The 13,632-nt window shown below is 42.5% G+C and overlaps 1 protein-coding gene across 2 annotated transcripts in view; it reads left to right on the top strand.

Annotated features, from left to right (window-relative positions):
* CLCN3 (chloride voltage-gated channel 3) overlaps positions 1-13,632 on the top strand; it is a 56,575-nt gene that overhangs the window by 32,830 nt on the left and 10,113 nt on the right. For both annotated transcript variants that reach the window (XM_015814534.1, XM_015814518.1), the window contains exons 7-10: positions 5,824-5,904; positions 7,112-7,657; positions 9,494-9,680; positions 12,768-13,166. In XM_015814534.1, coding sequence (XP_015670020.1) covers positions 5,824-5,904; positions 7,112-7,657; positions 9,494-9,680; positions 12,768-13,166 — 1,213 coding nt within the window. The remainder of the gene's footprint in view (positions 1-5,823; positions 5,905-7,111; positions 7,658-9,493; positions 9,681-12,767; positions 13,167-13,632) is intronic.

Below are 13,632 nucleotides of genomic sequence, written 5' to 3'. Positions count from 1 at the left end.
TCAAAGCTTTAACTTTATCCTCATAATTAAACAAGTTTTCATTTATTCTCCAGGATTTCCTTTTTCTTTGTTGACCAATCTCTATCCACACCATGCTATGATCAGTCAAAGTTCTGGGGAAAATTTTAGTTTTATTACAGTCAGTAAGCAAGTCAGTCGATGTCAAAACAAAATCAATCCTTGAAAACGACTCATGTCTGTGAGAGAAAAAGGTAAAATCACGTTCATCCATATGTTGTAATCTCCAAACATCCACCAATTCTAGATCCTCCATCATTGCAAAAAAAGACTTAGGTAGCCTGGAAAGGGTTACATCCTTAGAAGTTGTTTTTTTATCTTTTAATGTGTCAAGAACACCGTTCCAGTCTCCCATAACAATCAAAGAATTATAATCCATAGCCACAATTTTCTGATGTAATTGTCTATAAAATTGTTTTTGGGCTGAAAGTTGATTAGGGGCATAAACCCCTATTATTAAACACTTTCTTCCATTTAAGTTTATTTCCACAAATAAAAATCTTCCTTCTTTATCAGCTTCTTTTAAGATAGGTGAAAGGTGTCTTTTAATATATATTGCAACCCCAGCTCTTTTTTTTAAGGCAGATGCAACAAACAGATCTCCAAGCTTAGAATTCAATAATAATTTTTGATCTTTAGCCACAATATGAGTCTCTTGTAAGCATGTAATATCATTGTTGAAATGTCTTAGGTAATGAAAAACCTTACGTCTTTTATGGGGAACATTAAGTCCACCCACATTCCAAGATATAAGCTTACACATTGGGAGGTTTCAATCCACTGACAATACTTGATGCATAAGACTTAACAAAAACCTTAGGTCGAGCGCCACCTACTGGCTCAGAAATAGCAGGTAACGGACAGTCAGCTGTAGGGCTATCAGCTATAGGGCGGGCTGTCATCTGTCTTTCCTTCTCCTTGCGTCTATGGGCTGCACGCGTGATTCTTTGTTCCTTCCCATACCCTTTTGAAGTATGTTGATTCCAAAGTTGTTGCTTTCTGATGTACCGTTTTGCCCAATGATTACCAACGTACATAGAAGTTTTAGTAATATGTAGATTGCATGTGTTAAATGTGCTCAACTATGCAAGAATGCCTGTCATACTCAATAGGTTGACTGGGCACTGTTAATAGTTTTTTCTGTATTTTATTTTTATAACTAATTTGTAAGATGTGTCTTGCAAATTTATTCCAGAAGCTAAAGATGACATGTATAGGAATCCCTTTTCCCTTAATAATTTACCCCACAGTAATAATTGAGGTAATGGACTGAAAAAGTATGAGTGATCCAAAGTCAAAAGTTAGCTAGTGAGTTTTCATTATTGAACATAGATATGAGTCAGAGCTTTCCAATATTTTAATCTCTAGCTAGGTTCAGCCATATGTCAGCATTGCTGCCAAGCCACAGTAAAGCAAACTCAGCTGACTACCACAGATTATCTAATCCTTGCTTGTGCTACCATACTTAAGTTACCAGGCTTGGGCTGCAAAAATCCTAGTGATGCTAAATGATAACAAAGATGCAGAAAACTTTTTTCTTCACAATTTAGATCAGATTACCCCAGCTACACTGGAAGTAAATTTAGTAAACTTCAATCACTCAGTTGAAATAGGCTAGCCATAAAAGAACATGGTTTGGTTAAAAAAAAAAGTGCCTTTAAAACCATGCTTTTCTGCAAGATTCCAACTTTTCTTCATATGGATAGCACTTTTTCAATCAGTTTAGTGAACAACTTAACTGGCAACTGAATGAGCTGTGTCCTAAAGTATATGGTAGCAAGGTTTCTCTCTTCCCCCCAAAAAACCAACTTTCCCACATTATGCTGCAATTCATCCAACTGCCAATAAGCTGTTCCATCAAATGGAAGGAAGATAGCAGCTAAGAATGTTCTAATCCACAAGAGAGGACACCAGCCTAGTAATGAATGCTGGCCTGTGGGTCATTGTGGATCCCCTTTGGGTCACTATCACAGATTAGTAGGCACCCCAGGCCACCCCAGGCCACCCCAACGATGCCCTTGACGTGATGGCCCGCTGCCTGGAGGCCGTACGGGTCTGGATGGGGAGGAACAGACTCAGGCTCAACCCTTCCAAGACCGAGTGGCTGTGGTTGCTGGCGTCTCGGTATGGTCAGCTGACGCCATCGCTGAGTATAGGGGGCGAATCTTTGGCCCCCTCAGAGAGGGCACGCAACTTGGGAGTCCTCCTGGATTCACGGCTGACTTTGGATGACCATCTGTCGGCCGTGACCAGGGGGGCGTTTTATCAGGTTCGCCTGATTTACCAGTTGCGGCCTTTTCTGGACCGGGACGCCTTACGCACAGTCACTCATGCTCTTGTCACCTCCCGCNGACCGGAAATCACTTTCACTTCTTGCTGAAAAGTATCAATCCATCGCCATTTTAAGTTCACTTTCCCTCAGTCCAACTCAAGTATAGGGAAGAACTTATTATCCAAGTTAGAGTAAAGTCCAAGATAAAAAGCAAACTTCCAGGGTCGGTTCGTCTGCTTATAAGAAAAAACTCACAATTCACTTTAAGTTGCAGCAGTGGCGGCGGCTTCTAGCTTCGCCGAAGCGAAGGCATCCTGGATCGCGGAGAAACCACGGGGCTCCGGAGGAGTTCTCACCTACATCGTCCACATGGGACGACTCGGGAACTCAACTCCTACCCCGGGCAGCTCACCTATCCCCTTATGCCCAGGGGAAGGGTATCAAGCCGTTTGACAGCTGATGCTAGCTGTCAAAACGGCTTTTACGCTGAAACAGGCGGGAGGCAGCAACAGCTGCGTCCGACGAGGTTGCCTGCCACCGGAAGTCCCCCCAGGAGGTTTCCCATTTTGACCCCTCCCCTATTGTTGCCTCTGTGCCTGAAGGGCCTCTGCATGGTTCTCAGCTCACCTTTTCCAGACCTGTGCACATGTTTGTGTATGGGTGCATGGGCGGGGGTCTCACTCCTTGCAGCCCCATGCTGTGATATTGGGGAGGAAAAGAACGGGAGAGGTAAGAGAAGCTGTGATGGGAGCTTCTTCCAGCCTTCCACGGGGTTGGGGGTGGGAGCTGAGGGGCGCAGAGCACGATGCAATCAGCGGCACATTGAGAAAAAGCAACAAGTACTCCAAAAAAACAGCTTTCATTAGTTTGCAGCCTGCCATCACAGAAGGTCTCTGTTGAGGGCGCGGGGCTGCAAGGGGTGAGACCGCCCATGCACGCGTCTGGGAGAGGTGAGCTGAGATGCGAAGGCAACAACGTGAAGGCAACAATGTGAAGGCTCTGCCCACCACTGCCTGCCTGCTGCCACCTCTGCCTGGAGCCTCTGGAAGTTAAAAAAAAAAAGCAGGGGAGGAAGGGAGGGAGGGAGGGAGGGAGAGAGAGGCAATTCGGTTGGAAATGCCCCAGTTCAAAGGAGAAAGCAATTTTGTGGTCTGTTTTGTCACAGACAGAACTTTGTTGGCAGTCCAAGTTAACATTGGTATTCTTGAATTGTGAGCTCTTAGGAAAGTATCCCCTCCTTGTATGTTGCAAACAGCCATTTCCAGTGGGGAAAACAGGTCAAAGCAGAGTGGGGGAAAATATTTTATTTTGCTATATTTCCAGTCTGAATTAGACCAAGGCAGGGTCCCTACAAAAGAGCCCTTTTAAGGAATATGTATTAATAGAAAAGCAACTAAGCTACCTCTCTTCCTAAACGCTAAAGCTGTTGCCATAAAAAACAGAGGAGCTCTGATCAACTATCACAGCCACCATTTTGACAGTTTTGCTGTACTGTTGTCTGTGGATGCCCCCACTAAATGCAAGCACAGGATAAAATGAGCCTGGTTTTTCTCAATCTTTTAAGTGGCCACAAACTACTAGCAAAAGTGGCATTTGATCACAAGGCAAGGAGACATCGAGAAATGTTTCCCCTTTTGCATTTGAGCATCCAAGCAGGGACAGGAAAGGAGAAAGGGAAAGACAAAGAAAAAGAAGGAAAGAGGGGAAGAGAGCAAGGAAGGAAAAAGAAGGAAAGAGGGGAAGGAAGAAAAAAGAAAGGAGAATGAAGAGGATAGGGAAAAAAGGGAAGGAAGGAAGGAAGGAAGGAAGGAAGGAAGGAAGGAAGGAGATTATAATGAGAGGAAGAGAGGCTCTGAGGGAAGTCCTGCCTTAGCACTTGGCCACCAGCAGCCCTGCTGCCCTTTCACTATCCCCTTGCCCCTTCCTCCTGGCCTAACCTGGTGGTCTCCCATTCTATTGCGAAGGATGCTTTGGTTACAAAGCCAGGTCTCCTCGCATGGAGAGGGAGTGGGCCTCCCTCTGACCCATGCACTTTGCCCTCCTGCACCCACCATGAGCAACTTGGCCAAGGAGAGTGAGCACAGCAGCAGCAGAAGCCTCGAGGAGGAGGTAAGTGCAGCCAATGCTCCCTCAGGAAAGTGGGGCTGGACTGGGTTGAGCTGCAGGGTCCTGGTGCCCCAGGAGCTCGAGGGCCGGGCTGGGTGCTTGCCCCCCACTGCCCAGGGCAGCCCGCACTACCATCTGGAGTCCCCTGCACAGCCCAAGAAGGATGATGAGGCGCCTCTGATGAACCATGTCCTGTTACCCACCCCAGTCCTACCCCCCTCCACTGGAGACCCCTGGATCTCCCCCCACAAGCACCCCCCAGCCATTGACTTCACTTGTCAAAAGGTTGAAAAAGGGGATCACTTGACCCTGGGACACTGTGACCATCATAAATATGAATCAGTTGCCAAGCATCTAAATGTAAATCACATGACCCTGGGGATGCTGCAACGGCCATAAGTGTGAAAAATGGTCATAAGTCACTTTTTTCAGTGCCGTTGTAACTTTGAACAGTCACTAAGCAAACTGCCTGTACTTTATCAATTTGTTCCTTTTTTTTTGGTCATCAAGTTTTTGACACCTTGCTAGGCAACTGGTGGTACTCGAATATTGCCATATTCTAAAAGTGGTACTATAGGTGAAAAGGTTGAAAAGCCCTGGTGTAAAGCAAGGGTTCAGTGCCAGACATTGTTATGCAGGATTCCTTATCAGCCTTAAGTCTTCCACCGCAAAGAGACTTTTCTTCTCCCTTACTTCAATAGAAATGTGTTTGCTTTCTGTTGGAAGAAATATTTATATGTGGATCTTGCATAATTAAGAAGCACAAGAAGCTTTCATTGATGCGAAGAGGGTTTATTATTTGAATACTATACAGGGCTGTGTACCTATTTGGATCCAAAGTGGAAAAGTTGCTATGGATGCCCTTGTCCATTGCTTTCATGAAGAAACTGCCTTTTACTGGTCTTTTTTTATAGCCATGTAACCCAGAAAAATAAATTTTTGAGTTAGAAAATAAATAAATGCCACATTATAATAATAATAATAATAATAATAATAATAATAATAATAATAATAATAATAATAATAATAATAATAATAATAACAACAAGCTTCAATGCAGGCAATCTTATTCGGTTGTTTTGGTGCTGTTGTAGATGCTTATTTATTCTTTCTTATAATAATAATAATGATAAAGTTGGAAGGGACCTTGGAGGTCATCGAGTCCAACCCCCTGCTCAGGCAGGAACCCTACACCATTTCAGACAAATGGCTGTCCAGTCTCTTCTTAAAAACTTCCAGTGTTGGGGCATTCACCAATTCTGGAGGCAGGTTGTTCCATTGGTTAATTGTTCTAACTGTCAGGAAGTTTCTCCTTAGTTCTAAGTTGCTGCTCTATATAGGAATCAGCTCAAACTCTTTGAATGTAAGTATACATATTTCATTAATTAGTATTTAGATAAATTAAAACCATCTAATTTGTTCTCTAGGTATTATCTGCTGCTTCCGCAGCTGGAGTATCAGTAGCATTTGGTGCCCCAATTGGAGGAGTTCTTTTCAGCCTAGAAGAAGTATGTATACCCAGTACTGAAAGTACCTGGATTTGCTTGTTACTTGTTATTGCCGCTTGCAGATATAACTGAGCATGGTTTCATCCCCTTTACATAGAGCGGTTCAGTCACAAATAGAAAGAAATATTTTACAACATATTTTGCAGATAAATGATAGTAAATTATCAGACAACACAAAATACATTTGATCTACTTAAGCAATTGTTTATGTCATTTTAACAGAACAAAAGAAAAATCTACCATTTTATAAAACTTTCCTTTTCTGAAGACAATTCCTATTTGCCATAGATTCTTTTTTTTTATCCTTATCATGAATTCATTTTTGTTATCAATGATTAATGATGGCTAGCAGTAGTTTGTCTGTATTCATTGTTGTTAAAGGCTTTGTTCTGATGTTATCATTTAAAAATCTAAAATAAATAGCTTTCCACTTAACATGTAAGACAATATCTTGGTTGTTATAGCATAATATTTACAAAATGTAAATAAGCATTCTACTTTATGGCACAAATAATCATCTAACGAATTTTAAGTGCTGCTGCTTAGAACTTGACAGCATTGTAGGTTATAGCAAGATTGTCTGCAAGCAGCAGGAAGGTGTAAAATTGTCCTTTGCGCCCTGGGGGTTAAGTAGTAACAATGAGATGAGGTCAGTATGATGTCTCTGTAAGGAGCCAGGTTGGTGTAGTGCTTAAGGTGCTGCTCTAGAAAGCAGGAGAGTTTAAGTTCTAGTCTGGCTTTAAGCATGAAAAACAGCTGAGTCATGTTGGGCCAATTGTCTCTCTCAGCTCAGTCCATCTCACAAGGCTGTTGTAGGGAAAATAGGAGGAATGAGTATTATCTGTGTTTGTTGCCTTGAGTTACTTATAAAATAATAAAAGTGGGTTAAAAAAATAAAATAAATAAATAATACAAGCACTGGAGGAGTATATGCTCTGTTGTTTCTACATGTCCAGAGTCACAGGAGCCCTATCTCTCCAGGTAGGGAATTTTTACTGTACCATTGTGCCGGCTCAAAAATTCTGCTGTGGCTAGATCCTTGGAGGTCGCTGAAACATCTCGGGAAACGCACAGTACCTGTTTGATTCATTGGCAATAAAGTTTGAAGACCTGGTTAGGTCCACTTGGCACTTTGTGTCAATAAACTATTTAGAATAAAGTAATTTTGACCATAGATCCATTTATATTCTTTTTTGTGTCTTTATAGGTCAGTTATTATTTTCCATTGAAGACTTTGTGGAGATCATTTTTTGCTGCTTTGGTGGCTGCATTTGTTTTAAGATCCATCAATCCGTTTGGAAACAGTCGTCTGGTTCTTTTCTATGTCGAATATCACACTCCATGGTATCTATTTGAACTATTGCCCTTCATTCTTCTGGGTGTATTTGGTGGACTGTGGGGAGCATTTTTCATCCGTGCCAACATTGCTTGGTGCCATCGACGGAAATCAACCAAATTTGGAAAGTATCCAGTTCTTGAGGTTATTATTGTAGCAGCAATAACAGCTGTCATTGCTTTTCCAAACCCCTATACCAGAGTAAATACCAGTGAGCTAATTAAAGAACTTTTTACAGACTGTGGGCCTTTGGAATCATCCTCCCTTTGTGATTATCGAAATGACATGAATGTCAGTAAAATAGTAGATGACATTCCTGACCGTCCAGCAGGCACTGGAGTATATTCAGCAATATGGCAGCTGTGCTTAGCTCTTATATTTAAGATTATAATGACAGTCTTCACTTTTGGTATTAAGGTAAGATGAAACAAACTTTTCTTCCTCATTGTTTTGGTCTCTTTCATTTTTCTTTCTGCAGTGCTCTAATTAGTTCTCCATCTCTCTACTGGCAATTGAACAGAACTAATTTATTTCCATAAGATAAACTGTTTACAGATAGTCCTTGACATACAACAATTGAGCTCAAAATTTCTGTTGTTAAGTGAGTTTTGCTCCATTTTGCAACCTTTTTTGCCACCGTTGTTAAGTGAATAACTATAATTGATAAGTTAGTAACCGGATTGTTAAGTGAATCTGGTTTCCCCATTGACTTTGCCTGTCAGAAGGTCACAAAATGTGATCACATGACCTTGGGACACAGCAATGGTCATAAATATGAGCCAGTTGCCAAGCATCTGAATTTTGATCAGATGATTATAGGGATGATGCAAAGGTTATAACTCTGAGAAACGGCCATAAGTCACATTTTTCAGTCCTGTTGTAACTTTGAATGGTTACTAAACAAACTGTTGTAAGTCAAGGACTACCTGTATTGCTTTGAAATAATGTATTTTTGGATAAGTTGGTGTAAGATTTCAGGGTCTTGAGTACTGTTCACTCATGCTTGTGTACTACTAAGGGTTCAAAAACCTTTATATTTATTTAGCAGCATATTCTAGATAGCTGGATGATAAATGAGTACAGTGAAAAGTACACCCTAAAGCAGTGGTCCCCAACCTTTGTGACTTGGCGGCCTGCTTGAGGGGAGAGTAGAACTGGGCCATTTGAGAATTGGGTCCTTGCACGTGCGCAGCTCAACTCATGCTAGCAGCGGGCTGATGTGCGAACGCACACACACGGAGCTCAGCTAGTTGAGCTGCACATGTGCTGGCCCGTCCCTCGCAGCCCAGTTCACCTCTCCCCCCAACTGTGCAAGCTGCAGCATGCAAGCTGCAAGAGCACACATGCACGCCGGCCCACTGTTCACATGAGACAAGATGTGCATGTGTACGCATGCCATCCCACCGTTTGTGTGGCCCAGTTGTAAATAGGCCATGGCCTGGTAGTGAGCCGGGGCCTGGGGATTGGGGACCCCTGCTCTAAAGTCAAAGGATAATACTGGATAAAAAGCTTATTCTGATTTTGGTCATATGCTTCTAAAATTCTGTCTCTTAGCAGAAATGCTAAAGAAACAGAGCTTTCTCGTCTTTCTTACTGGTTCCCTGATTGTTTCATCTCAAACCAGTTTTTAATTTCAGACTAACAGTTTTTTAAAAAATTAAATTTTTAAAAATCACTTTCTACTTTGTAGAAAGTTTGCTTCCAGACAGTATAGTGCGGGAATGTCAAACTGTCGGCCCATGGGCCGGATGCATCATATTGAAACCACACCCACCCCATTGCCGGCAATGGGGAAAAAGTCACGATACGTCACACGACGTCACGAGTTTGACATGCCTGGTATAGTGGAAAACATGCTATGCTAATGTGCTGATTCTGTTATGCTGCTATAATGAGGAAAAGCAAATTGCTAGGATTATTATACACAAGGACTGAGGCACTGCTACTCTGAGGTGTGTGAGGGAGATAAATATGTATGTACAGGAAATGATGAGTTGTATGACAAGAATTACTGGTGACAATAGTTTCTACAGGCTATTAAAGTCTTTTACAGGGTATTTGTATCTCTGCATTGCGTGTTTCTGATTCTCTTTGGAAATTATTGTTCAAACGTAGCTTGTAGGTGTTCTGTTTTTGGATTCTTTATACAAGCAAATTCTTTATACAAGCAAATTCATTCATAGCCTTTTAAAAAATCTAAAAAAGAAGATACTCATTCAAGTCACAATTTTCCTTGACATTTTGTTGTTTTAGGTTCCATCAGGCTTGTTCATACCCAGTATGGCCATTGGAGCAATAGCTGGCAGAATTGTTGGAATTGCTGTGGAACAATTGGCTTATTATCATCACGACTGGTTTATCTTCAAGCAGTGGTGTGAAGTTGGAGCAGATTGCATAACTCCGGGCCTCTACGCTATGGTTGGTGCTGCTGCATGCCTAGGTAACTATAATAGCCAATGGTCAGCCAATTTTACATTACAAATGGATACAAATATTTGACCTGATTGTTGTTATACTCAAATATTTAACTATAGAAAACTATAATGGTATGATGGCGAAGAATGTCTGTACCCAAAAGTCCTTGACTTACAACAGTTCATTTAGTGACTGTTTGAGGTTACAACGGCACTGAAAAAAGTGACTTATGATCGTTTTTCACACTTATGACTGTTGCAGCATCCTCATGGTCACATGATCAAAATTCAGATACTTGGCAACTGACTCATATTTATGACAGTTGCAGTGCCTTGGGATCATGTGATCAGCTTCTGTGACCTGACAAAAAAGTCAATGGGGAAACTGGACTCACTTAACAATTGTGTTATTACCTTAATAACTGCAGCAATTCACAGCTATGACAGGAAAGGATGTGAAATGGGGCAAAACTCACTTAACAAATGTTTCACTTAGCAACAGAAATTTTGAGCTCAATTGTTGTAAGTCAAGGACTATCTGTATTCCTTTTCCTTTACACCAGCTGGGGAAGTTGTTACTTGATATACCTTTTAGAGCCTTGGATATTCCATTTGCTTTTTTTTTTTTTTTGAGAAGTGGTATACTGTTAAAACAAACATTGTACAGTAGCCACTTACCAAGTACAGCCTGCTGACCCAGCCTAAGCAAGTGCTACTCAACAGTTCACTCATGATGAAACCCCCCTTTTTATTTTAACAAGGCGTTTATGGAATAAACTCCAGATAACTAGTCCTTAGATGTTGAAACAAACAGTAGCAAACTCTGCTCCCACTTGGCGGAGATAAGTACCAAGTCTCTGAGTTCCCACTAGGAAGGCTCAATTAACAATTCAACCCAAACACAAAGAAAACTGACCAACCAGGCAAAGAATTGGCAAAGAATCCTGGCAAAAGAAATCTGAAAGAGCAGGGGTGTCAAACTCAATTTCATTGAGGGCCGCATCAGCATTGTGCTTGCCCTCGGGGCCAGGTGGGTGTGGCTGGGGTGGGTGTAACCTACTGGGTGGGCATGGCCTACTGGGTGGGTGTGGCCAGCTCAATGTCACTCGCAGGCAGGACTGGGGCGGATCCGAGGGTCTCCGGCAGAGGGGTGGGTGGGACTGGGGTGAGCACCAGGGCATGGTTCACTGGAAGAACCTCACCGTCTCTCTCAGGCCTCACTGTCTTCTGGACAGTGGCATCGACTGCCTGGAGCCCTGGGCAGCAGAGGTCAAGCACCCAGCCCGGCTCTTGAGCTCCCACGTCACCGGGACCCCACAGCCCTCCCTAGTCCAGCCCCACTTCCCCAAGGGAGTGCCCGGCTGCACTTACCTCCTCCTCGAGGCTGCTACTGCTGTGCTCGCTCTTCTTGGCCAGGTTGCTCATGGTGGGTGCAGGAGGGCAAAGTGTGTGGGTCAGAGGGAGGCCCACTCCCTCTCTATGTGAGGAGACCTGGCTTTGTAATCAAAGCATCCTCAGCAATACGATGGGAGACCATTGGGATGGTGAAAGGGCAACAGGGCTGCTGGTGGCCAAGTGCTAAGGCAGGACTTCCCTCAGAGCCTCCCTCCCTCTCATTCAAATCTCCTTCCTTCCTTCCTTTCTCCCTCCCTCCCTCTCTTTTCATTCCCATCTCCTTCCTTTCCTTTCTTCCTCTTTCCCTCTCCTTCCTTCCTTCCCTCCTTCCCTTTCTCCGTGCCCAGGAAGGGACGAGAGGAAGGGGAGAGGTTGGCAGCGCTTCTCTCAAAGAATAACAGAGTTGGAAGAGACCTTTGAGGTCTTCTAGTCCAACCCCCTGCTCAAGCAGGAGACCTATACCATCCCAGATAATGGAATATCCAATCTCTTCTTAAAAGCCTCCAATGATGGAGCATCCACAACTTCTGAAGGCAAGTCTTTTCATTCACTGGTTAGTTGTTTTCACAAGTCCTTATTTCTAGGCTGGTTTTCTTCTTGATTAGTTTCCATCTATTATTGCCTTCTGATGCTCTGGAAAATAGGTTAACCCCTTCTTCTCTGCAGGCCTTGTATTTGACATGTCTGCGATAGAGGAACAAGATACCAGAGCATGAACGGTTGCCTGTGACAACCTGCACCTCCCACACCTCTCCTCTTTATAGTCCAGCCAGGGCCTGGCTTCTTAGAATCTTTTACTTTTCCTGGAGAGCCGCCCCACTGTCCACTGTTGTCCTGCTCGTCTCACCTCTCTGCTCATACGTGCATCTGGGACAGGCCCCAGCTGTTCCTCCTCTTCACTCAGTTCAGGCCCCCAACACAGCTGTCTCTCTGCCTGAGCGTGAGTAGATGGGCCCAGCTCCGCGTCTGGCTCTGAGTCTTCTTGCTCCTCAGAACCTTCCTTGGACTCCGATGTGAACCCAGGCGCCCCTTCCCCCTCATCCAATTCATTTGACTTGGCTGCCGGATCTGCTGGCAGTCGAGGAACCACAACAAAGCCCAGAAACAGATTGGAAATAAAGTTGAAGCTTTAAATTAATGCTTGGTAGCATGCTATCTTCATGCCTAATTCTTTTTAAAAATTAGAATCTTGAAAAAATAAGGCAAATTAATAATCCATTAGAAGCAAGACAGATCCCTGTAAACCACATTGGTTCTCAGAGATAGTATATTTGGGACTTAGATTTAGCAATTTCCTCTATTAAGTTTTACAGTGCAAGTCTAAGCATAATGTAATTCAAGAAAACTACTTTGCTCCTTGATGCTGTGACCTAGCTGGTTAAAGGTTTCGCAGATATGGTTGCTTTGAGCACCTCTGCATGTCTTTTAGAAATATAAGATTCAGCAGAGTTCTTTATTAAAATATTTGTAGAGCTATACTATGTGTGTCTGTAGAAGCTCAGTGGAATTTGCTCACAAATAAACACCGACAGGGTTGCAATTTAATGTTGACCTCACAGTTAAATGGCAGTATACTATTTAACCATCTTCCTTCCATGTTTCTGTTGTTGTTAATTTGTTTAACTGCTGTCTCTGCAGCATATTTTGTTAGTTGATATTTCGAAATATTTATGCATTTCACAACATGCTGATTAAGCCATTTTTATTTTCTCTTCCAGGTGGAGTGACAAGGATGACTGTATCTCTGGTGGTTATTGTATTTGAGTTAACAGGGGGACTAGAGTATATCGTACCCCTTATGGCTGCAGTAATGACGAGCAAGTGGGTTGGAGATGCTTTTGGCAGAGAAGGCATCTATGAAGCACACATACGTCTGAATGGATATCCTTTTTTGGATGCCAAGGAAGAATTTACTCATACAACCCTGGCTGCTGATGTCATGAGACCTCGAAGAAATGATGCCCCATTGGCAGTATTAACACAGGATAATATGACTGTGGATGACATTGAAAATTTGATCAATGAAACCAGCTATAATGGTTTTCCTGTAATAATGTCAAAAGAATCCCAAAGACTAGTAGGATTTGCGCTAAGGAGAGATTTGACTATTGCAATAGGTAATTGTTTTTCATTACTGGAGAATATATGTTATTTTTCCAAAGTGTAACAGGAAGGCAGTCATAGCAGAAGTACAGAAAGTATACATACCCATGAGGAAGGAAGTGAGAACATGGTGTTTGAAGAGCAGATAAGGTTGGTCTCATGTATTTTGGACGTGCCCTGCATTTTTTCTATTTCCTTATCAAATGGAGAAGAATCTTCAATGTACTATTTTTGTAGATAATTACACGTTTAAATCAAATATACCTATTCTATCATTGCAAAGTTGTTTTAAGAACAGTGCAGGTATGATTATTCAGATGAAATGCTTGGTAGATTTTTTGCCATACAGAATTCTGAATAGAACATAAGAATTTCAGAATAGACCCAGATGAAGTTGTCCTTCTGTGGCCTTGTGATAGCCAAATGAGATTTTATACATTTTAAGCTGTGACTAGATTGTTGTAGACATTTCTTACTTAA

Source organism: Protobothrops mucrosquamatus, unplaced genomic scaffold, assembly GCF_001527695.2.
Source record: "Protobothrops mucrosquamatus isolate PMUCROS unplaced genomic scaffold, P.Mucros_1.0 scaffold_88, whole genome shotgun sequence".
In the NCBI taxonomy this organism is placed as follows: domain Eukaryota; kingdom Metazoa; phylum Chordata; class Lepidosauria; order Squamata; family Viperidae; genus Protobothrops; species Protobothrops mucrosquamatus.
Note: the sequence above shows the minus strand (reverse complement) of the source record. Positions and strands in the feature narration are given on the sequence as shown.